The 25,382-nt window shown below is 45.7% G+C and overlaps 1 protein-coding gene across 1 annotated transcript in view; it reads right to left on the bottom strand.

Annotated features, from left to right (window-relative positions):
- STAB2 (stabilin 2) overlaps window positions 1-25,382 on the bottom strand; it is a 164,092-nt gene that overhangs the window by 78,660 nt on the left and 60,050 nt on the right. The window contains exons 19-29 of the mRNA XM_065921136.1: window positions 25,233-25,295; window positions 19,502-19,588; window positions 18,581-18,667; window positions 16,843-16,954; window positions 13,632-13,812; window positions 12,020-12,113; window positions 10,679-10,837; window positions 6,456-6,551; window positions 4,712-4,807; window positions 2,042-2,089; window positions 409-545 (exon numbers count right to left, since the gene is read on the bottom strand). Coding sequence (XP_065777208.1) covers window positions 409-545; window positions 2,042-2,089; window positions 4,712-4,807; window positions 6,456-6,551; window positions 10,679-10,837; window positions 12,020-12,113; window positions 13,632-13,812; window positions 16,843-16,954; window positions 18,581-18,667; window positions 19,502-19,588; window positions 25,233-25,295 — 1,160 coding nt within the window. The remainder of the gene's footprint in view (window positions 1-408; window positions 546-2,041; window positions 2,090-4,711; window positions 4,808-6,455; window positions 6,552-10,678; window positions 10,838-12,019; window positions 12,114-13,631; window positions 13,813-16,842; window positions 16,955-18,580; window positions 18,668-19,501; window positions 19,589-25,232; window positions 25,296-25,382) is intronic.

Below are 25,382 nucleotides of genomic sequence, written 5' to 3'. Positions count from 1 at the left end.
GGTATTGATGCTTGAGACAGTGGTGTTGGGAGTAGTTAAGAGGGTAGGTTCTGGACCCAGACTACCAGGTTGAAAATCTCCCCTTGAAACTATTGGCCATGACCTCTGGGGTCAGTTAATCAATCAGTCTGTGCCTTGGTCTCCACATCTGTAAAATGGGAATAATTATAATGTCTATTTCACAGAGAGGATTAACTAGGTTGTATGTAAAAGCAGTTAGCACAGAGTTGGCTGTCAGTCATGTTGACTACTTCCATCCTGGGGGAAGGAGCCGGGTGGGGGGGGGGCAGGTCCTAGAACATGTTCAGTTACATGGATCTGAAGGCCCGGGGCCCGTCTCTACTGCACTTCATTCACACTGATGCTAGTAAGTAAGACATCGTTAAGAACAAAATACATAATACCTACTTTATGAGGACGGGAATGTTGCTCTTGGTCAACCAAAAGGCTTTCTCTTCTTGGTCCATGTCCTCAATGGCTTGTCGGGAGGGCACAAGGACAGTGAGGTTTGTGGTGGTTGACAGCAGGTGTTGTAGGGAAGCATTCTGAATCCCAGAAGGAAAAGAAAGTGGCCTGACTCGTGTCAGAGGACAAACAGGGCTGACTTAATCCTTGGCAGAAATCCAACATCCCATGTGATATCATTTCAGAGATACTGGGAAGGTCCTAGGGATTCCTTTCCCAAATCAATCCCACCTACTGACTGATGCCTCCACATTCCTTCTGAGACTCATTCCTTTTATTTAAATGTGTGAGCCTTGACAAAAGGTATATCTTCCTAATCAGGCCACACTTCGAATCATTATCAGTCATTCACCCTTTAGTCTAAACGAAGAGGCAGAGAACAGTCTTGACAGGATCATGTGTGTATGTGTATGTGCACATATGTGTGTGCAGAGACCCTGAGAATCTTTGGATGCCTTTGGAATAAGGATGGTAGGAAGACTCCAGAAACAGTTTCAGCAAGACAGAGAGACTGAAGGCCTGAAATCAAACTTTATCTATTTTCCAAGGGCTATTAAAAGTTCTGGGTAGAAGCTGTGATGGGCTTATGTTTAACAACTGGCTCTGCAGAAAAAACAAAGAAAAGCCCCGGTTTGCAGTGCTTGCTGATTTCTGTGGTGTAACTTCTCCCACTGTGGCTGATTTGCAGCCCCCATCATGAGAGCATTGACAGAGGGGCTGGGAAAGCTGTGTCCTTGCGAGCTGGGATGAGCGGGCTCCAGCACACCGCGGGCAAACTCAGGCCTGTGGGGTGGGTCCTATGGAAATCAGCGCCTGCAGTAGGGCCCTCCTTTGCCACGTGACGGGAGTGGGGAAGACCCCACGGGGAAGCAACAGCAAGCTTTCCGGGAGAGGCTGCTGACCACACACTGCGTGTCTTGGCACCTGTCTTCTTAAATGGGGCTGAACACTTGTCACGGTGGCTGCTGAACCTGCCACCTCGGGCCACTTGGGCAAAGATGATGGAGATTCAGACAACTGGGGACGCTGGAGATCAGATTCTTTGTTTTAGAACTTTCCAAGGGAGAGGGGACAGTTCCTCAGGACATGTTGGGCTGAGGACAAAACCCACATGAAGTGTGATAGGATTGTAGCTATAAATGCCAAATCTAACTTGGTGAATGACTAATGATGAATTATATTGAGTGTGTAAAAAGACCTTTTCTCAATGAAGAATGAAGCCATACATATATATTTAGATTGGCTGAAAAGTCGATCGTCTCAGCTTATCCTAGACTAGAAGTACTTAGCCCTGGTTACATGCTAGAATCACCTGTGAGGTTCCTCATATACACTGATGTCCAGGTCAAATCTCTGCCCAATCAGATCAGAGCATCTGGGGGTGGGAGCCTAGGCATGGCTATTGAAAGACGTGTGTTCCACATGGTTCTAAAGTGGAGTCAGGGCTGAGAACCACTGCTCTAGATGACTGCCTTCCCTCCCCCCAACAGCTGCATTTTCAGTCTTCTATTACATGCGGTCCATATCTCTAAAATTATATATTATTTCCAATTCTAATTTCAACGAAGGTACTCACATTTATCCACTGGTTAAATACAGCTGCGGCAGAGAGAAAGGACAATTCCTTATTCATTCCGTGCAAGAGAGGGAGGAGAGAGGAGAAAGAACACAGATGAGGATCAGTGAGAGGCATGTCAGGGCATCTCTGGGCATCGTCCTTGCCAGCCTTGCCCAGGTCAACATGAATGATGCCCAGGCTGGATGAATCCCTATGTTGCCAGAGCCATGTAGTTTCTTACATGCTTATTGGTTTGAATTATCTTCTACGTTCAAGGTAAAGGAGTAATTCCAGAAACTTCAAATGAAACAACAACCTCAAGTTTGTCTAAATCTGTATTTTGGTTGTCAGGACATGGCCACCCAGCCCAGCGGAAGGGTCACAGAGGTCAGTAAACTGCCCACTTTCAGAGCCAGCATTGAGCAGGGCCTTGGGACATGGAAGCTAACCACCTGGGTTTTCTTTCTGGTTTGGCCATTTCATAGTTTCTTAGGTCAGGGATCCCTAACCTCTGCGATCTAATGCCTGATTCTCTGAGGTGGAGCTGATATAGTAATAATAGAAATAAAGTGCAAAACAAATGTAACATGCTTGAATTATCCTGAAACCAACCCTCTATCCGCAATTTGTGGAAAACCTGTCTTCCACGAAACTGGTCCCTGGAGTCAAAAAGGTTGGGGGCTGCTGCCTTAGGCAAGTTACTTCATCTCTCTGGGCCTCAATGTTCCCAGCTGTAAAATAGGGATGATAAAAGCTCAAACTCTTAGGGCTGATGTGGCAATTGGAAAGGTTAATGTTTTTAAAGTGCTTAGCACAGAGGCTGGCATGGAGGACACAGTAAGTTTTAGCCACTGTTATTTTTAACTTATCCACCATGGGGTTTGTTAATGAACATATATACTGAACCATCACAATTAGCACCAGGTTGGAGTGAGGGAGGCTGTAAGATATGAAAGAGAAAAGATGGCCCCGACCTTATGCAACTTATAGCTGTTTTGGGGACTTTACGATTTGAAAAGATAACCCAGAATAGCTAGTAGATTAGTGTCATTTGAAGGTGTGATAGAGTAAGGAAGGCTCTGGACTTTGAATTTAAAAAGGTTGGGTTCAGTTCCCGGGTCTGCCATTTACCACCTGTATGATCTTTGGCAAGTCACTTAACCTCTCTGAGAAAGCAAGAGCCTCGCCTGAATAATGATTATAATGACACCTGGCCCCTGGGATCACGAACATTACATGCATTAACGTATGTGAAAACACTTTAAAAACTATTGACCACCATGGAAATGGCAATAACAATTACTATGTGCAAATTTACCAGAAGACAATATATCTCAGAGCTGTCTTAACTACTTTTGAAAGCAGTTGAGGTTATTGAGTAAGTTGGTAAACCCTGGTTAAAAAGTAAACCAGTTCAGTAAGTGATACAAGAATGGAGATGCTTGAGTAATCCCTTCAGGGAGAGGAGGGTGCAAGCTAGAACTGAACTCAAGGGAGAAAGACCCAAGGTTGGGTCTGTGGGGGAGGGGAACAGTGCTGGTGTCGAGCGGGAGGCAACAGCTCAGCTAAAATGGTCGGAGGGAAGCTCCGACTGTGAGCTCCTCGGAGGGCCAGGGGGAGGACTTGGACTGGATCTTGTTTTCCCTGGGAGGAGAGGAGCATTGTGAGAGTGAGATGTTAGGGTTCTAAAATTTTAGCAAGTGTGGCCATGGCCAGTGCAGAGAAAATGCTGGGTTCACGCTCCACGGTGTGGGTGTCAGGAGACAGGCTTGGTGGGGTGAAGAGGAGAAGCAGGTGCCGTGAAGGGTGGGAAGGGCCCCGGCAGGCGGGCGGCCACGGTCAGACGCTGCAGCCGTCACGGAGCACGTGAGGGCAGGCGCAGCCCTGGCTCTGTGAGGCCAGTGGTTCCACGGACAGGAGGCGCAGGAACCAAACTCCTGAGCGAGGAGGAAATTCACCAGCTCGCTTTCTCATTTCAGAAGATCTTGATGAACACTAGGGGTGACGTGGGAAGCATGACGAAGGCCTGCCCTCCAGAGGTGACAGCGCAGTGGGGTGTGTCCTATATCGACAGATCGTGCTGATGATTGAGTGCTGGGCTCTGCATGCACCCAGCTGAGCGAGCTTAGGGAAGTTTGCCTAGGCTCTCAGTTTCCTCATCAATAAACTGGGCATAATAACAGCATAAGCCCAGAGGCCTGTGATGAGGTTAAAATGAAGTGCGGCTGCATGTTAAGGATTTAGTAAGATGCCTGGTAGACAGAAGGTGCATACAGGTGCACACACACATACCCCAGATAGGGGTAAGCACAGCGTGCTCTGGATACCTATAGAAGGCCTCAACCTGGACAGGACTGCCCAGGAACTCAGCAGGTGCCAGTTACTTGCTCGTTTGGGAAATCTGGGACTGGAAAGAGGCAGAAGGGCAAGAAAGAGAAGTCAAGACTGCCTTGGTACACAGAAGGTGCTAAATAAAAGTTCCCTCCCTTCAATTTGTAGAAAATTTGTGACCTATAGAGCACATACGCCATTTGTGAGAAGTTGCTTGTTTTAGATAGAATCTGCTGAAGCACATGATTGGTAGAGTATTTTAAAGGCATCCTAGCCAAGAACGTTTGCCTTTTTCTTTTAAACTAGAAGACTTTTGTCTTTATGATTCTGTCCTGAAGTTGCTCTCAGAGGACTTACCACTGCAGCATTTCCATAACACAGAAGGCCGTCTCCTTCATAGCCCTCTTGGCAAACACAAGCCCAGATACCGGAGGAAGTAAGCTGACAGGTTGCCTGATACAAAGAAGATGAGAAATGATCTGCTTTCCCAAGTAAAGCATTAGATCTGAGGTGTACCTGTGAATACTTAGGCTCTGTCTACAGTAAAATTCAGGGCTGAAAGATTGCTGGAAGTAACCCACAGGCCCTCAGCCCTTCCTGCAGGTTTGGTGTAGCTCTTATGGAATCACAATTAGATTCTTTTCATCCCTGTCAAGATTTAGTGAGCAGAAATCAGGACACACGGTTAATGTGAATTTCAGATAAACAAAGAGGCTTTTGTACGTGTATGTCCCATATACTATTTGGGGGCATGCTTGTGCTGGAAAAGAATTCACCGTGTATCTGAAATTCAAATTTAACTAGGTGTCCTGCACTTTATCTGGCAACCCTATGCTAGTTCTTCCACACCTTGGAATGAAGTGGAAGTTCCAATAACCTCTCATGTTTGATTAGGGCTTAGTCAGCCTTAAATTAAGATTGTTGGGGTTTCTTCAGCTTTGTGACGTGCTCTTATGACTCTTGGGTAACAGACACTTTAGGGACATCTCCTCCCATTTTTTTCCTCTTTGAAAATCACCCGCCTCCCCACACATACTAGGGCTGGGCCTGGTAGTCCTGCTCATGGCATCCTACTCCCTGGCAAGCATTGACTGGCTCACATGTGGACACCCGCACCCAGCTGGGCTGGAACCTTTCTGGTCCAGATTTCTGGTCAGATCCTTTATCCTATGAGTAAGAAATAGGACATGGGATGCTGTTGAGTTAGTGGGCATCACTGGTAGATGTCCCTTTAAGAATGGGGAGTCAGATATTCCAAGATGCACAAAACTGCACTTAAATTTGAGAGAACAAGACAGAGACAGACACAGAGAAAGTAAAAGCACAGGGAATAGTAAAATGAGAAACTGCATGGTCTTGGAGGATTGACGGAAGCAGCTGCCTTGATCCTGATTCTATGCCTTTGGGAAGTTTTGTAATTCCTGCCTATGGAGCTACCCTGGGGGCGTATGTCCAACGAATTCCTTTTTTGCTTAAGTTGATTTTTGTGGATTCTTTTATTTGCAACCAAAAGCATTGTGACTAAATGTTTTCATCGGTTCTGATGCTGGGTGCTTAGTGATGTTCTCTAAAAACATGACCATGACCAGCTCTAACATCTGTGCCTGCTTTTCCCTAATTTAGACACAAGGTTCAACCTACCCTTGAATGGGCATTTTCACCAGTAATTTGGGTTAAACTCTGTTATGACCTTCAAAATGGGAATCTAGTTACCCTTTTAACTATTCTGTTGATTTAGAATTGCCAGAATTTGCAAATAAAAATACCAAGAATGAATTTTAGATAAGCCATGAATGATTTTTTTTTGTTTGTTTGTTTAGATCTGTCCTATCTAATATTTGGGTCATGCTTGTCCTGAAGGATTGTCATTTATTTGAAATTCAGATTTAGCTGGGAATCTTATCTGGCAATTGTGTGTTGATTCTTCCATGCTTTGTAATGGAGAGAAATTTGCAATAATTACTCACATTCTGCTTAGGGACTCCCTTTGGGAGTAAGAGAGATTTTGTTCATTACTGGGTCCAGGTAAAAAATAACCCAAACTTCTTTCTTCCTCAAGTAATTGTTTTAAAGTACTAATGAGAAAATTCAAGTAACTCACCAGCGGATGGCATTTCTCAGTTTGTTCTAAGCATGACGTCATTGGTTCACAGTCAATCCCATTGCCTCGAAATCCTTTCTTGCACTCACACTCATTCTGTAATCCCAAGAGCAAAGTAAAAGAGATGATTGAAAACAACAGACTTTCATACCTTGCCCTTTCACCGCACCAAGAAACCAACTATGGAAACCATAGCTGGTTTGGCCCTTTTAGAGAACACCAGTAATGTCTTTGTTACACTTCTGACTCCAGAGCCACTGGTCTCCGCATTCTATGTTACATTTCCCAGTCTAAAGCTCCTTGTTACTTTCCTTTTTAAAAAACCTTTAAAACAGTTTTAAAACTTTTAATTTTGTATTGGAGTAGAGCTGATTGACAATGCTATGATGGTTTCAGGTGGACAACAAAGGGACTCGGCCACAGGGACACGGATCCACTCTCCCCCAAACTCCCCTCCCATCCAGGCCGCCACATGACATTGAGCAGAGCTCCCCGTGCTATACAGGAGGGTCTTGCTGGTGGTTACTTCCTTTTTGAATTCCTTACCCTAGGGGGACCACATGGAGATTTGTCTCAGAGAGAACTTAGACCCTAAAGAACATTTCACTGAAAAAGTTGGCCCCTTCACCTAAGAGGGAAAATGAAGTAAGTTATGAGGCATCCACTTGGTGGAAATCCATGCACAAGACCACTGCCAGTCTATAAGGCACATTGTGTAATTCTGAACAGTCATCCCCTCTGAGCAGGCAGATCTGAGTAAGGAAGGTACCATCTCTACGTGAACAACACATGGCAAGTGGCTCAGCAGGTAGACAGTTTCATTCTGCAAAAAAAAAAATGTCTCCCTTCTTCTAGGAAGGTTTGGGTCCACACCAGGGGCCACACCGTGGTGAGCAGGGTGCAGGCTGGGTCTCAGCCCTGGCTTGCCCCATAGGCTGGATACTTTGTGTAGCATACAAACTACAAGGAAGCAGCGGCCCTGATCATGCAGTTATTAAATATGATAGTGATGCATTGTATGACAAAATGGGGAAATGTCTGTGCTAAGTACAGAACACGAACCACCAAAAATGTAATGGATTGCAACAACGGAGAGGAAAATAAAAACCTCTGCATTAAAAAGACCAGAAGGAAAAAATACTTCGGCACACAATACATCGGTACCCAGTGACTGCAGGTACACTGTGAATGGTGTTAATTTTTCTCTTCATTTTAATTTTCCCAAATGTCTTCCAACATTATTTTGAAGTTAAAAAACTTAAGAAGAAGTAATCATTTCAACAAACAGAGGTACTGAGTGACCATTATGGAACCAGCAATGAACCCTGAAGCTGCTCTCACTGAAGAGAGGAAGAAAAAGCATAGCAAGTAAGTAAGAAGAGTTTGATCTTTAACAAACACGGGAAAACAAGAGATGCTGTAAGTCTTATGGATGAAGTGGCGCATGAGATGCTTCTGTAATGAAGACCACTGCTGTTCAGAGGAGGCAGGATGAGCTCGGAAGATTCTTCTGGGAAGTGTGGTGGGGATGGACCTTAAGAGAGGGTGGGAGGAGTGGGGAGTCCATGCAAACTGAGGTCACGTGTTAGAGAAAAAAGAACGGAGATGGGAAAGCAGAAGCTTTTGATTGGAGGAGGTTTATTGAGGGACTGGTCTAGAGAGTGGTTACATTTAGGGGTGATACAAGACGACCCACGAAGTTGTGGGAGGAAATGAACAGAACCTCTATTTATGAATTTTCATCTTTAAGGGTTTAAGTATTATTTGCTGTGTATGCTTTATAAGGTAAATTGGGTATCTTGTATGTAAATATATGCTCATCTATATATGTAAATATATGCTCATCTATACAACTTTACAAGTTAGGGTAAGACCTTATAAACAAGAGTGTTTCATTTTCTTGGGGTAGCACCTTCCTGAATGTGCAAGACTAATATATTGACCCCAGCATCGTCTGTCTTTTAAAATAAACATTCATGGTAATTAGGACTTTTGCCTATTTGGAATATCTACAAGATTTCAAGGCAACTAGTAACATTACTGAGGGCAATCCTAGATACGGCCTACTTTACTTTTTATGTAACACCATAAAAAGTCCTTTCTCTTCCTCCATAACACCCATTAGAAGTTTTTCAAATTTGTTTGCAGAAAGGATGATAGAGCAGAAGGGAACAGATACTATTACAGGCTGAATTGTGTCCCCCTCACCCCCAGCCCTCTTCACTCTTGTGTAGAAGTTCTGACTCACAGCAGCTCAGAATGTAACCTTACTGGAAAAAGGATTGTTAATATGAACTAGTTAAGATGAGGTCACACTGGAGTAAGGTGGGTCCCTAATCCAGCATGAGTGGTGTCATCACAGAAAGGGGAGATTTGTACACAGGCAGGCACAGAGGAAGAAAGTCGTGTGTACATGAAGGCAGAGACCAGGGTAATGCATGTGCAAGCCAAGGAACACCAAGAGGCATGGAACAGATTCATCATCACAGCCCTTAAAGGGAACCAAACGTGCTGACACCATGATCTTGGACCTCAAGCCTCCCATACTGTGAGACTATGCAATGTCATTGCTCTGTGACATCCAGTTAGTGATATTTTGTGACAGCAGTCTTAGCAAACTAATACTGATGCCAAGAAATTGTTTTTCTTCCTCAAGTGCAATGTGGCAACTCTGGTGAGTCCAAAACAAACGGAATTGTTGGCCAAATGCTTGGCAAGAGATAAGAATGCAGTGAGTTCTTTTATGATTAGGACTTTTTCAAGGCTACAATCCTGATACAATTGTCATCACCTCACTTGAAGCTAATTAATTCCTAAGAAGTAGCTCATTCTGCCTCAATGTACCTTAAATGAGGTTAAGTGAAAGTGATCACAAACTGTAGAGTGTCATAGAGAAATACAGAGTGTGATCAAGGGTGGTGACGGAGGGGAAGTTCTGGAGTCAGACGGTCTGGGTGTGAATTTCACACCACAATCTGGTTTCTGTGTAACATGAGCAAAGTATGTAACCTCCCCATCCTTAATCTCCTTTTTTATATAATAGTACCCGCAGTCCATGGGGTCGCAAAGAGTCGGACATGACTGAGCAACTTCACTCACTCACTTACTCACCTGTACGGCAGCAAAAGCAAAAAAAAAACAAGTGGGATTACATCAAATGAAAAAGCTTCTGTATAGCAAAGGAAAGCAACAATAAAATGAAAAGGAAATTTATGGGATGGGAGAAAATAGTTACAAATCATAATCTGTTAAGAGGTTAATATCTAAAATATATGAAGAACTCATATAACTCAACAGCAAAAAAAACCAAAAGCAACAAAAAAACCCAACCCTATTTAAAAAAATGGGCAGACGATCTGAACGGGCGTTTTGCCAAAGATGACACTCAGATAACCAATAAGTACATGAAAAGATGCTTGACATCACTGGTAATCAGAGAAATGCAAACCAAAACCACAATGAGGTATCCCATCTCATATCTGTCAGAAAGGCTATCATCAAAGAGACAAGCAATAATAAAGTGTTGGCGAGGATGTGAAGAAAAGGAATCCTTGTGCACTGTTCGTAATGAAAGCAAATTGGTGCGGTCACTGTGGAAAATAGTATGGAGTTTCCTCAAAAAAATTAAAAACAGAACCACCATATGTTCCAGCAATTCCACTTCTGGCTATTTATCTGAAAAATATGAAAACACTGACTTGATAGGATATATGCACCCCCATGTTCATTGCAGCATTATTTACGATAGCCAAGACATGAAAGCAACCAATCCGACCATCAGCGGATGAATGGATAGAGAATATGTGGTGTATGTATACATTAGAATACTATTCAGCCAAAGAAAGTGAAATCTTGCCATTTGTAACATCACGGATGGACCTTGAGGACATTATGCTAAGTGAAACAGGCGAGAAAAAGACAAACAACACATGACCTCATTTTTTTGTGGAATCCAAAAATCAAACAAACAAAACCAATCTCATAGGTATGGAGAACAGATTGGTGGCTGCCAGAGGTGGGGTGAGGGTGAATGGGATCAAAAGGTAAAAGAAAATATAGTGCCTACTCATAGGTGTGTTGTGACAATTCACTCCTTCCCACTGTTACAAATGATTAAAGAGCTGCAGTAAGTTCTAGCCAGAGTACTTCTGTGTTTAGAGGAAAAAAGGAAATCCACTGCAGGAATTGTGTTTCCTCTTTGCCGTCCACCTCGTCACACCTACCTGCCCAGGGCCTACATACAAGCAGGTCGCATTGTGGTGGCAGCCGCCAGCACTGGGCAGCAGGCAGGGGTTGATCTCTGAGCAATCTCTCCCATCCCCGGTCCATCCCTGACGGCATACGCAGGTGTGGGTCCCCCTGCCAGTTCTGATGCATTCTGCCTACAAGAGGAAAAGCAGCGACAAAGCCTCTGAAACCCCAGACCAGCCACACGATCCTAAGCGCAAAAGAAGGATTTCCAGGGGTCCCCTGAAGAGGTATATATTTGCATGGAGTACAAAGGAAATGATTAAAATACACACTTGCATTGAGACTGATGGAAAAGCTAAGATGATTTAAAGAACAAACTGGCTTGTTGTTGGCCAGCTAATGGCCAGCATTGCTAACATCACTGCTATTTATTGAGTCAGGGATGGTTCTGAATGTTTTGTAGGTGTAAGCTTTCATCTTGAGAAAGGTACTGTGATTATCTCTATTTACAGATAAGGGAACTGAGGCTCAGAGGAGCTAAGAGTTTGCCCAAGGTCACACAGCCATAAAGAGGCATAAACCCAGGTATACAGAATGTTTTAGCCCAAGCTCCTATCTGTACGAGTTCCAGGCCTTTCAGGGTGACCCCACCAGGAGGTTGAAGGACAGACTGAGAGCTGTCCAGATGAAGCTGAGTGGGTGGGTCTTGTCCAAAGGCAGTCTGGAGGGTTGGGCGAGGCGCTTGCATCTGATTTCACCATCAGAGCCAGGGGAAGTTCCCGAAGGGGTTCCAGCATGCGGGGGAATCAGGATCTGATCCACCCTGGCTGTGGCTATAGAGGAGCACCTGGGACAGCAGTTATTAAACTGTAGGTAAGCAATGAAGGTGACCTTGGCTAAGTGGTAGTGGTGATATTCCAAAGTTATTAATGAAAGCGATGGTCAGTTTGGGGTACACCCCTGACACTAATAGATCTTAAGGCAAGTCACTTAATGTCCCTGAGCCTCAGTTTCCTGATCAGTAAAATGGCAATAAACAACATCTGTTTCATTGGGTTGGTGAGAGGAGCAAATGAGATCACGTACGTGAAAGTCATTTGTAAGTTGTAATGTCTGAATCACAAGTTTATTACTAATGATCTACAATATCTGATTCTCTGTTTGTATTTTTAGGAGTCCAAGAGTCCTGGACCCCGAGTATATGTGGATTTCAGAAGTGGAGAGTCACAGAAAGCAGCTGGCACCAAGTTTAAAATGCAGGGTTCAAGCCAATATGCCTCATGCCATGAAGTCATTCAACACTGCCTTTGGAAGGCCTTCCTTCAGGATTTCTTAAAATACCCAGCAGTCTGGGGATAAAGAGCAACACTCACGTAGCGGCTGCAGCCCCCCGGGGTTGATCCTGAACAAGGGTCCATCTCCACACAGAAGCGTCCGTCTCCTTCGTATCCTGGCTTGCAAACACAGCTGCGAAGGAGAGTGAGCACAGTCAGCCCCAGAAATATAAGTACCAACCACCCCCACCCCACTCCCAAAAAGACCAGCTCGCTAGAGGTGGACGGGTTCACGGCTGAGCGCCCTGATGCTCTGCCCTCACGAGCAGAGCAAATGGCACAGTGGTCATGGCTGCTCCTGGCTCTGCAGTCAGACATACCTGCCTGGGAAGCCAGGCCCCGCCTTTTAGCAGGTGTGTGACCCTGGGTGAGTCTCTTAACCTTTGGGAGCCTGTTTCCTCATCTGGAAAATGGGTTTAACATCTTTATAAAGTTATGTGTGAAAGTGAAAATGTTAGTTGCTCTGTAGTGTCTGACTCTTTGTGACCCTATGGACCGTAGTCTGCCAGGCTCCTCTGTCCATGGAACTCTCCAGGCAAGAATGCTGGAGTGGGTGACCATTCTCTTCTCCAGGGGATCTTCCCAACCAGGGATCAAACCCAGGTGTCCTGAATTGCAGGCAGATCCTTTACTGTCTGAGCCAGGAAGAAGTCCATATAACCCCTTAGGAAGATGCATTTCTATTGTACCACCATGGAAGAGCAAAGTCAGTCTCTCCCCCATGCTGCCTGCAGACTGGTGGGGGAGTTTGGCCATAAACAGGGATGGATGCGCTTCAATAGGTAATTCCAAATTAAGAAAAGTGAAAGTCGCTCAGTGTCTGATTTTGTGACCCCATGGACTATACAGTCCATGGAATTCTCCAGGCCAGAATACTGGACTGGGTAGCCTTTCCCTTCTCCAGGGGATCTTCCCAACCCAGGGACGAACCCAGGTCTCCTGCACTGCAGGCAGATTCTTTACCAGCTGAGCCACAAGGGAAGCCCAAATTAAGAAAAGTGCTGCAAAAATAAGGCCAAGAATTCCACAGGTCTGCATTTTCCAGGACATTTTTTGTGTAGGTGCCTCTTTTGAACCATATATTCCCAGAGAGGAAAATTTTCTCTGACTTTCCTCCCCCCAGCCCATGGCATATATTGGACAACATTAAGACATCAACTCATGATCCAAAGACCCGGTTTTCCTATAAGATGTCTTTGATATGGGAGTTGTTATTAATGATCTTAGGAAGTAAAAGAGATTTTAAAGGGTTGGAAAGTTGGTGAGTAAATCTTCATGTCTTTCACATGAGTGATGATAATCACTGCAGTTTCCATGACTGAAGACCTATGACTACTAGCCCTGGTGCTGGCTACTTTGGCGTTCAGTTGTTCTAACCTCCACAACTGCCCTGCCAGGCAAGCAACATCACCGTTATTGTACTAATGAGGAAAGTGAGGCTCAGAGAGGTTAAGTAACTGCCCAAGGTTACATAGCTGGTTAAGTTTCAAAAGTATGAAGTGCTACAATTTGAACCCAGCTCAGTCTGAGGTTTTTTTCCCACTAGAGCAGTGCTGGCAGCTGGAGAGAATAGGCCTTGGTTTACAAAGAGGTTAGCTATCGGTTGGGTCTGTCTGCAGGTAACAGGGTGGCACGCCTGCCCTGGGCCTACCTTGCTGTCCCATCGCTGTATTCACAGGTGGCATGGATGTGACAGAACTGCATGTAGGGCCCACAGACTGAGGTCTGCCTGTGGCAGAATCTCCCCGCAGAGCTGTTCCTGCAGGTCCCAGGAAGGCAGGCGCCGTCGCTGTCAATCCTGTTATCACATGTTCCGAAAATGCATGGGCATGCTGAAAGAGAAGAAAAAGGGCTATTCAGGGCTTGGGGACAAGCTTAGCAATGGGCGCATGGGTCACAGAGGAAGTCCCCCATCCTCAGCCCCCATCTCCTCACTCCTGTCAGGACAGACCTGGTGGCTGAGCCTGGGAAGACTGTGGGAGCATCTCAGTCCCTGGGCCAGGACAGCTCTCAGAGAGAAGAGTTCAACCTCTGCACTGCTGTGTCTGTCTGTGTGCGGGGCAGTGGGAAGGTGGGTTGTGATGAACGAAAGAGGCCAAGAAGCTCAATTTTTACCTACTTCCTGTTGGAGACTTTAGTCTGACATTTTCTGCCTTCTCCTGAAGATGTTCTGGAATAAACAGAAGTGATTTCTCCTGCCAGCACAGCCTCTGATGTGCAGCTTATATATCTGTTCTTCACTATCATAGCAGACTGATGCTGCCTCATGGCCAGTTTTTGCACACTGACCTTGTTCTAGGCATTGGACCAGACTTTAACCTTTAACCTCTCAATCACGGTGTTTCCCTGGTAGTTCAGGCAGTACAAGAATCTGCCTGCAATGCAGAAGACCTGGGTTTGATCCCTGGGTCAGGAAGATCTCCTGGAGAAGGAAATGGCAACCTACTCCAGTATTCTTGCCTGGGAAATCCCATGGACAGAGAAGCCTGGCGGGCTACATTTCACGAGGTCACAAAGAGTTAGACATGACTTAGTAACCAAACCACTCTCATTCATGGTCACCAACCTCAAGAGGTGGGTACTTTTACCATTCCCATGTTCAAGATGAGGAAACTGAGGCTCAGAGAGGTGATTGTCTAATTTGCCTAACTTGCTGGCAAGTTCCCACCCAGGGACTTGAACTCAGACCTTCAAATTCCATTTCAGTTAGTGACCATGAGTCACTAATAGTAGATCAGTAAATCGACTGGCATTTCCACCTGCCTGTTATCATCTTAAACTTTAGCTGCCAACTTTGCTTTTGATTATATATATTTAAAAATTGCTGCAACGTGAGCCAGTTTATCAAAGTCAGGCTGCTATGCATGCGGGAGTGAAAAGAGCACTCTAGAGATTCTCCAAGGCAGGTGGCAAGGATTTGGGGGCTCGAATATGATCAGAAATGAAGGAATCTGTGGTTTTGCCCCAGAAGGGACTTCAGGGAGAGGGCTTGGCGGGGGGGGGGGGGGGGGGTGGGGGTGGGGAGGGGGGGGCTTGGAGCCAGCATCCAGGAAAAAAGCAGCATAGTGAGAGGGGGCTGGAAGAGATTTAAAACAAAAAAGACTTTCCATAAACTTTTATGAAAGTCAGGGCTTAGTTAGCAAGGAACAAGACCTCAGAAAGAAGAGGAAGCGCCCCAGTGTGAGATGGTGGGCAGTCACAAACCCAGATGAGAGGCTTTGGAGCAGGAAGACCAGCAGTCCTTTCCCAGCCTCAGCATCCTGCCTTCTAGCCTCATAAAAATGCCTGTATCAACAGGCTCTGGAATAAGTCCCTAATTGGCAAAAAGAGCATTGGACTAGGATCGGCAGCCCTGACCCTGCTGGGCTCTGGTGTCTCATCCCTCTTGAGAGGTAGCTGTGAAAATCAGATACGGTAAGAGAGGAGAGGGGCTGTGTTTCGTAACAGATGAGTGGAGTTAGCAGTGATAGTAGTAAGAATGGCTTCATTTACTGATTACTTGCTAGGTACGTGCTCTGGGCTCAAGTTCTCAATTATGATCCAACTTAATCAGCCACCTGGGAAGTGGGTACCAGTATTGTCTTCATTTTATAAATTCAGTGCTTTTTCTAAGGTCTCAGATTGTTCTTTTTTTACTGTGCCACATGGCTGGTGGGAACTTAGTTCTCTGACCTGGGACAGAACCTATGCCCTCAGCAGTGAAAGCACGGAGTCCTAACCACTGGACTACCAGGGAATTCCCTCTAAGGTCATAGAGCCAGTAAGTTTCAGAATGGAGGTTTAACTTCATGTTGGTCTGAGTCCACAGCAAGCTCTGATCTATTCATTTTTTTCCTATCAAGTTCTGATCTCAGCTTGGTGGTGGTGTTTTAGTCACTAAGTCATGTCTGACTCTTTTGAACCCATGGACTGTAGCCTGCCAGGCTTCTCTGTCCATGGGATTTTCCAGGCAAGAATACTGGAGTGGCTTGCCATTCCTTTCTCCAGGGGATCTTCCTGACTCAGGGATCGAACCCAGGTCTCCTGCATTGCTGGCAGATTCTTTACCAACTGAGCCACCAACGAAGCCATTTTTTCCCCCTAGTGAGTTCTAATCTTCGCTTAGATACACATAGATGTATATTTTTATTTATATACTTATATATTCGCATTGTGTTATTTTTAAGAACAATGTATTTTTTAAGATTATATAGCTGTATATTTTTCAATACCTAGTATTGTGGAACTTTCTACATGTTCTGTGAGTTTCCTGACATTTACGTCACTGAACTTAGCATAACAGCAACAGTGCCAACAATAATAGGAGAAGAACAACAGTAATAGATAATAATATTGGTAGTGCATACTAGGTGCCAGGCATTGTTCTCAGGCAAGTGCTTTTCATTTATAACTCGTACTAGCCTTATGAGGTAGTTACCAATATGACCCTCATTTTATAGATGAGGAAACTGAGGCCTAATTAACCCAAGGCCACACATTTAGCAAAGGGAGGAGCTGATGGAAGACGGCTGCTTGAAAGGTGGGGAGTCCGTGTGCTGATAAGAAGTCCACGATCAGTTCAGGTACATGGGGAAACCCTACATGACTAGTTTTTAAAGGTGGTCTTGGGCCAGTGGTGCTAACGTCCCAGGGGACTTGTTAAGAGATGCCAATCCCCAGGGTACCACTCAGGCCTTCTACCTCAGAGCTCTGTGAGGGGGCTCAGCAACCTGGCACATGTCAGCACTGGGGACCCAGGGGCTTAAGAATGCCCTGTGATGGGGGCACCCACCAGCCAAGGGGCACCCAACACCAGGACTGCACCGCAGAGCCGCGGGGACCCTGGCCAAGGGGCGGAAGGCAGCTCTGGAAGCGACACTTACTTTTGTCACACCGAGGTCCGTATTTGCTGGGGTCTGAGCAGAACTGACAGCGGGAGCCTCGGAAGCCATCCTGGCAAACGCACGTCCCGTTGCCCTCAAGGCCGTCGGCGCACTGGGAACAAAGTCAGGGCCCCTGGCCGTTAGGACCACACGCCTCCCACCCCCCGCCCCTGGCCGGGAGTCCCGGAGGCTTGTTTCCTGACCTGCTTCTTTGACTCAGACTCAGTTCTGCTTGAAATGACTCTCTGGGAACCTTTGTGGGAAGTGGAGCCGTGGTATTAGGTACAAAGCTAAGACGGTGACATATAGGAATCCCGAGCCAGGATTCAGAACTTTACGGGAAGTCATTTGAGGGGGGCCGGTCACAACTGGAACCTCTACATAAAGCTTAAGGGTCGGCCTGATAAACCTCCGACCTTCAGGATGAAGCCGGCCTTTCTCTGCAGATTCTCACGCGCTCGGCTCTGTGACTCCAAACGGCAGTTCGCCCCTCCAGTGGGAGAATTTGCCCCCTGGCTCTCCAGCGGTTTCAAGGTTAGATTTGTATTGATTGACACGCATCAATCTGGCTTGTGGCCCCAACAGACCTCCCAGCTACAGAGGTTAATCTGTAGCAGCTTTGCCCTATTATCCTTGCCTGTGTGGTGTCCCCCCTGGTGGTCAGGCACTTTTTCCTTCCCCTTGAAAGAGGCATATTTTTGACATGGATTTCTTATATGTGCAGATCCATAATTTCCCCAAATGAACCACTTTAACCGTTAAAACCACTTTAACCTTTGTTTGTTCAGCCCTGGACTCCATGCTAGGTGAGTCAAGTTTTGGGTCTAACGTTTCATTAAGCCAGGTTTTATAGACGGGCTAAAAAAGCATTCACTGGGCAATTTCTTTCTTTTTTTTCTTAAAATAACAAAATTTTGGTCCTAAAAATCCTTGGAACATCGATGCAGGCCAACAATGCTATCTCCCACAGGAGGAAAGTGGGGTCCAGAAAGCCTTGCTGAGTTGTTCAAGGTCAAGCCCTCAGCAGTAGGAAAACAGGCCAGAAGGGACCCCTGGCCTCTGCCTCTTCCCCAGGAAAGAGTCCTTCTCCTGTAGACATCTTCTGTTTTTTTAGCAACTGATCTGTTTCTTTTGTTCCCTGGGAACTGTGACTGGCATTGAATCATTTCTTGGTTTAATGGTTTTAAGAATTCTTTTTTTAACACATGTCAGAAACATTACTTTGCCGGAAAAGGTCTGTCTAGTCAAAATTATGGTTTTTCCAGTAGTCATGTATGGATGTAAGAGATGGACCATAAAGAAAGCTGAGTGCCAAAGAATTGATGTTTTAGGACTGTGGTTTTGGAGAAGACTCCTGAGAGTCCCTTGGACTGCAAGGAGGTGAAACTCGTTAATCCTAAAGGAAATCAACCCTGAATATTCATTGGAAGGATTGATACTGAAGCTGAAGCTCCAATACTTTGGTCACCTGATGCAAAGAGCAGACTCATTAGAAAAGATCCGGATGCTGGGAAAGATTGAGGGCAGGAGCAGAAGGAGACGACAGAGGATGAGATGGTTGGATGGCATCACAGCCTCAATGGACATGAGTCTGAGCAAACTCCAGGAGATAGTGAAGGACAGGGAAGCCTGGCATGCTGCAGTCCATGGGGTTGAAAAGAGTCCAATGAACAACTGCACAACAACAACACAGGTCAACCTCAGCCTTTGTGAAAAAGTAAGCCTCAGCCCTCATCACCTGCCCGTTTCCAGAGCACGGATTCAAGAAGCCTCCCGGGCACTGGTTGCAGTCTGGTCCGTAGAAGCCTTTGCAGCATTTTGGAATCTGAAAAACAAAATGCATGTTGCCTTCTGGAATCCCAAGCAGAGTGCCAGTTCCTCAAAGGAAATTCATTTTATTTTATACATTTTCACTTCCATCACAATCACAAACAGTATCGGCCCCCTCCCCTCCCCAGGAGAATGCCTTTTGTCGGGTGGATGACAGCGCGGCTTGTGCTCAGCCGTCTGTTCACTGTGAATCTCCTGAGGGCTGCCCTTGGCTGCCTGCCCGGCTCGGGCACTGTATGAGCGAGAGAGACACAGGCTTGTGCTCATGGAGCCTGTGTTCCAGCTAGTCGTGGAAGACACAAATAATAAATTTAAAAAAAAGAGCATTTCAGAGAGTGGTATGTGCTGGGAAAATAAAGTGCTATCATCAAGTGGCGGCTAGGGACAGAGGTGTGGGGACACTGGATTGGGCGGTGACAGAGGAGGTGATGGTGGAATGGAGACTTGAGAGATGAGCCAGCCCCGAGAAAACTGGCAAAGCATGCTGAGGGAGGAAGTAGCTAAGGCGCACATGCTGAGGTGGGGATGAGGGTGAGAGTCACGCTGGGGGCACTGCTGAGTGTGCACCAGGCGGGGGCGTGTCAGGGGCGTGGGCTCCGTGCTGAGAGCCATAGGAACCACGGGATGGATGCAAAGACGCAGGGAAGAGACAGCGTGGCCACCACGTGGACACTCTGCTCAACGCTTCCTTTGCAGGAAAACGTGGTCAAGCTCCCACTGGCAACCTCTGTTTCGCAGCCCTGGGGCCCAAGAACTGCCCAAGCCTGCTGACTCCTGTATGGGCTGTGGTGGCCTGGATGAGGTCCCTGGCCACACACACACGCCTCACCTTCACAGTGGCATTACAGTATCTGGCACATCCATTCTTCAGGCTCCTGATTCGGCCAGTGTAGACACACTTGTGAACAAAGAGTGTCTGGAAGAAAGTCAGGAAGAAAAACCATTGCAGTCTGCATTTGGAGGTCATCTGGGCATGACTTGGCTTCTCTATACACTAGACGATCTACTTCCTCCAGTTTACCATCGATGCCAAGATAGAGCACCGAAGCACACAGCTCACGCGGGTCCAGGCAGAACTCAGTCACCTGTGAGGCCTCTGTTTCCTTGTTAGGGGACTACAGGGCAGGGTTTGCACGATGACCTGGGGCTTAGGTACCTTTCGTCCCCTCTCGTGCCCTGGCAGACATTGCTAATGGATCAGGGAACATGTTCCTGTGCACTGTGGGTGTGGTTTAGCCTTCCTTCCAATTAATAACCATCTGTAACCTCCTCCTGGACAAAGGAGCCTTGGAGGGCCACTGTCCACAGGGCAGCAAAGAGTCAGACATGACTGAAGCAGCTTAGCACACACACACACACACAAAACCTCCATCTATACAGAAATTCTGGAGCTATCAAGAGATTTCCACCCTAGTTTGTACAAAGATCTACCAAACAACACAGTGCAGTCTGTGGGGATATAGGGGCAGATTTCCTACCATTCTCTAATCTCTGATACCCACTCAGAATGTTTGAGAACTACCATTTATTGAGAACCTCCTAGGGCCAGACATACTGCCCATAGGAGATCATCATTCTTTAACTCTGTTAACTCATCCCCTTTTTCATAGATGAGGAAACTGAGGCCCAGACAGGTTAAATCTTCTTTCTAAGGAACACCGCTGCTAAGTGGTAGGTTGAGAGAATGGGTCTTCAGTTCAGTTCAGTTCAGTCACTCAGTCGTGTCTGACTCTTTGCGACCCCATGAATCGCAGGACGCCAGGCCTCCCTGTCCATCACTAACTCCTGGAGTTTACTCAGACTCATGCCCTTTGAGTCAGTGATGCCATCCAGCCATCTCATCCTCTGTTGTCCCTTTCTCCTCTGTCCCCAATTCCTCCCAGCATCAGGGTCTTTTCCAATGAGTCAACTCTTCACATGAGGTAGCCAAAGTACTGGAGTTTCAGCTTCAGCATCAGTCCTTCCAATGAACACCCAGGACTGATCTCCTTTAGGATGGACTGGTTGGATCTCCTTGCAGTCCAAGGGACTCTCAAGAGCGTTCTCCAACACCACAGTTCAAAACCATCAATTCTTCAGCATTCAGCTTTCTTCAAAGTCCAACTCTCACATCCATACATGACCACTGGAAAAACCATAGCCTTGACCAGACGGACCTTTGCTGGCAAAGTAATGTCTCTGCTTTTTAATATGCTATCTAGGTTGGTCATAATTTTCCTTCCAAGGAGTAAGCATCTTTTAATTTCATGGCTGCAATCGCCATCTGCAGTGATTTTGGAGCCCCAAAAAATAAAGTCTGACATTGTTTCCACTGTCTCTCCATCTATTTCTCATGAAGTGATGGGACCAGATGCCATGATCTTAGTTTTCTGAATGTTAAGCTTTAAGCCAACTTTTTCACTTTCCTCTTTCACTTTCATCAAGACGCTTCTTAGTTCCTCTTCACTTTCTGCCATAAGGGTGGTGTCATCTGCATATCTGAGGTTATTGATACTTCTCCTGGCAATCTTGATTCCAGCTTGTGCTTCTTCCAGCCCAGAATTTCTCATGATGTAATCTGCATATAAGTTAAATAAGCAGAGTGACAATATACAGTCTTGACATACTCCTTTTCCTATTTGGAACCAGTCTGTTGTTCCATGTCCAGTTCTAACTGTTGCTTCCTGACCTGCATACAGGTTTCTCAAGAGGCAGATCAGGTGGTCTGGTATTCCCATCTCTTTCAGAATTTTCCACAGTTTATTGTGATCCACACAATCGAAGGCTTTGGCATAGTCAATAAAGCATAAATAGATGTTTTTCTGGAACACTCTTCCTTTTTCAATGATCCAGCAGATATTGGCAATTTGATCTCTGGTTCCTCTGCCTTTTCTAAAACCAGCTTGAACATCTGGAAGTTCTCGGTTCACGTATTGCTGGAGCCTGGCTTAGAGAATTTTGAGCATTACTTTACTAGCATGTGAGATGAGTGCAATTGTGCGGTAGTTTGAGCAATCTTTGGGAGTGCCTTTCTTAGGGATTGGAATGAAAACTGACCTTTTCCAGTCCTGTGGCCACTGCTGAGTTTTCCAAATTTGCCGGCATATTGAGGGCAACACTTTCACAGCATCATCTTTTAGGATTTGAAGTAGCTCAACTGGAATTCCATCACCTCCACTAGCTTTGTTTGTAGTGATGCTTCCTAAGGCCCACTTGACTTTGCGTTCCAGGATGTCTGGCTCTAGGTGAATGATCATAGCATCCTGATTATCTGGGTCATGAAGATCTTTTTTGTACAGTTCTTCTGTGCATTCTTGCCACCTGTTCTTAATATCTTCTGCTTCTGTTAGGTCCATACCATTTCTGTCCTTTATTGAAGCACACCGGCTGTGACGGACCGCGCAGAAGCCTGGCTGTGAGGAGCTACCCCTTGCTCAAGGTCAGGGGTAGCGACTGAGAGCACCAGGCTGTGACAGCGCAGAATGGGTCTTACCACCTACTAACTCTAGAATCTCAGAGGCAAGTCACATTGCCTCCTGGGCCTCAAGCTGCCTAATCTGTGAAATGGGACAAAAGTGCTGATCTCAACTTTCATCCTGAGCATTTAATCCGTGGCTCAAATTTTATGTTAGATAAAAAGTAGTATTGAGGTACTCCTCATCTGAGGCTCTTACTCAAGAAGAGAGCAATGAAAACTTCCACAGTCAGTAAAATCCTAAAATCTTGGATGTCTGGAGGAATTCTGAGGTCATCGAGGAAGAAGTACTCAGCCCTCTCTTTGGCTGTCAGGATACCTAGCCAAGTACAGACCATAGGAGTCTGGGAGGGGCAGTTTGGGGCTCTCTGGGCTCTGACCCATGCATTTCTTCCTCTCCTCTCTTGGAGCTTCTCTTTCCTTGGGCAGAGGCAATGTAGGCTCATGGTCTGTGCCTACCAGCTGTGTGACCCTGTGCGAGGGCTTTTGTTTCCTCGCCTTAGTTCTCAGGTTATACACTGGTATGATAACGTGCCTTTCTTGTAGGCTTGCTGCACAGGGCATTTAGAACAATGTCCGGCACACATCAATCACTGGGATGCCAGTCACCACAATTTCCTCTTCCCTCCTCCTGCTCCACAACCCCTGGTTGACAGCATCCTGCAGGTATTGAGGCTCAATGATGGCTTCATTGAGCAAACATCTGAACACCTGTGCCTGTTTTAGTGTTTGTTTGTTTTTTTTAAATGAAGTGTTCCACAATAAGACTGTGTAAACTCATCACTCTCTTTAGCCATCTATTCTAGTGTGGGATGAACTATCTTTTTGGGAAGGTCTTTCTTAGGACAAACTTAGAGGCAGGAATTTCTATCATCATTTTTATCTTCAAACTTGCTGCTTTTACAACCAGTAGAGTACTTACCTGGCCTATGAATTATGGATGGTTGTACCATGGTCTGTGTTCCTTTTTAGATTAGAGTTTCTCAGGACAAAAACAAAACAGTATCTTATTCACCATTATGCCCTCTGTTAGAGTTGCAGTTGTTGTTTTAGTTGCTAGATTGTGTCTTTAGGACCCCATGGACTGTAGCTCACCAGTCTCCCGTCCATGGAATTTCCCAAGCAAGAACACTGGACAGGGTTGCCATTTACTTCTCCAGGAAATCCTCCTGACAGGAATCAAACCTGGGACTCCCACACTCAGGCAGATTCTTTACCACTGAGCCACCAGGGAAGCCCTTATGCTCCCTAACCAAGTCTATAATCCTCAGGAGATATGGTGTGGAATTCCATGAAGCTTGACAAGGTTTTGACGGTTCTCGTGTCATTTTCTTGATATTTAATTTATTTCCCTCCAAAAAGATGCTTGGGAAGAGCAGACACAAATGAAGTGTAGCAGAACATGCCCCCTCCAAATGTGCCATGTGGATTATTTTGAGCTAAAGGCCCTTGAAAAACAGCAGATACAAAAAACTTGTACACAAGTTTAAGATGTATAACATAGTGATAATGACTTGATATAGGTATATACTGTGAAATGTATCTCACATTTTAGTTACTTTTCCGCAGTTGCCCATCTCTGTTCAGCCTACTCTCTAAATACTGGGGTTTTGCTATTTCTCTGGGTCTTCACTCTCCTATGGACGATCGTGTGCTCAGCTGCTAAGTCGTGTCCAACTCTCTGTGATCCCACAGACTGTGGCCCACCAGGCTCAGACTCTGTCCACGGGATTTCCTAGGTAAGAATACTGGAGTGGGTTGTCATTTCCTTCTCCAGTGGAAGCTCCTACGTACATGCGAAATGCTGGGCTGGATGGAGCACAAGCTGGAATCAAGATTGCCAGGAGAAATATCAATAACCTCAGATACACAGATGACACCACTCTTATGGCAGAAAGTGAAGAAGAACTAAAGAGCCTCTTGATGAAAGTGAAACAGGAGAGTGAAAAAGTTGGCTTACAACTCAACATTCAGAAAACTAAGATCATAGCACCTGCTCCCATCACTTCATGCAAATAGATGAGGAAACAGTGAAAACAGTGACAGATTTTACTTTTTGGGCTCCAAAATCACTGCAGATGGTGACTGCATCCATGATATTAAAAGATATTTGCTCCTTGGAAGAAAAGCTATGACCAACCTAGACAGCATATTAAAAAGCAGAGACATTACTTTGCCAACAAAGGTCTGTCTAGTCAAGGCTATGGTTTTTACAGTAGTCATGTATGGATGTGAGAGTTGAACTATAAAGAAAGCTGAGTGCCGAGGAATTGATGCTTTTGAACTGTGGTGTTGGAGAAGACTTGAGAGTCCCTTGAACTGCAAGGAGATCCAACCAGTCCATCCCAAAGGAAATCAGTCCTGAATATTCATTGGAAGGACTGATGCTGAAGCTGAAGCTCCAATACTTTGGCCACCTGATGTGAAGAAGTGACTTATTGGAAAAGACCCTGATGCTGGGAAAGATTGAAGGCAGGAGGAGAAGGTGACGAGGAAGGATGAGATGGTTGGATGGCATCAATGACTCAATGGACATGAGTATATGCAAGTTCAGGAGCTGGTGATGGACAGGGAGGCCTGGAGTGCTGCAGTCCATGGGGTCGCAAAGAGTTGGACACAACTGAGTGACTGAACTGATGTACATGTAAAAAAAAAAATTGTGCTTTTCTCCTGTTAATTTATCTTATATCAACCTAATTTGCAGGCCCAGCCAGGGACCCCAAGAGGGTGGAGGTAAAGTTTTGTCTCTCTTAAATAAGCACTGGATTTTATTTAAGAGGAAATATAGAGAGGGAATGTTTACTGAGTGGCTATTTGATCCAGGCATTGCACTTGGGGTTTTATCTATGCTAATCCTGCTTCTGCTGCCGCTGTTGCTATAGTTATTATTATTACTGTTTACAGGTAAGAAAATTAGAGTAAAAATGTGAAGCAACTTACCTTGGACTAGTGAGCAAGACCTCAAATACAGATCTGTGAGCTATCTTTCTACTGTCCCCCCAGATAGAGCAGGGTAAGAGCCAACTTTTTATTATCCTAGTTGGAATGATTATCTTTTAAGAGGGAAGGTAGGAAGGATGAGAAACCACACCCATGTCACACTCACTGTGGGTTCGGAGTTGGCAGGACATTTGCTCAAGAACACCAGGGAACAGCTCACACACGTGCCCTGGAAGGAAGGACAGGGGTCAGTGCAGGGGTCCCTATAAGGAGGAGAAGCAGGCCACTGCATTTGGCCTTATGTCTCCTTATGCCC

Source organism: Muntiacus reevesi, chromosome 1 (genome assembly GCF_963930625.1).
Source record: "Muntiacus reevesi chromosome 1, mMunRee1.1, whole genome shotgun sequence".
Taxonomy (NCBI): Eukaryota; Metazoa; Chordata; class Mammalia; order Artiodactyla; family Cervidae; genus Muntiacus; species Muntiacus reevesi.
The sequence above is the reverse complement of the archived record's forward strand: the minus strand, read 5'-3'. Positions and strand labels throughout refer to the sequence as shown.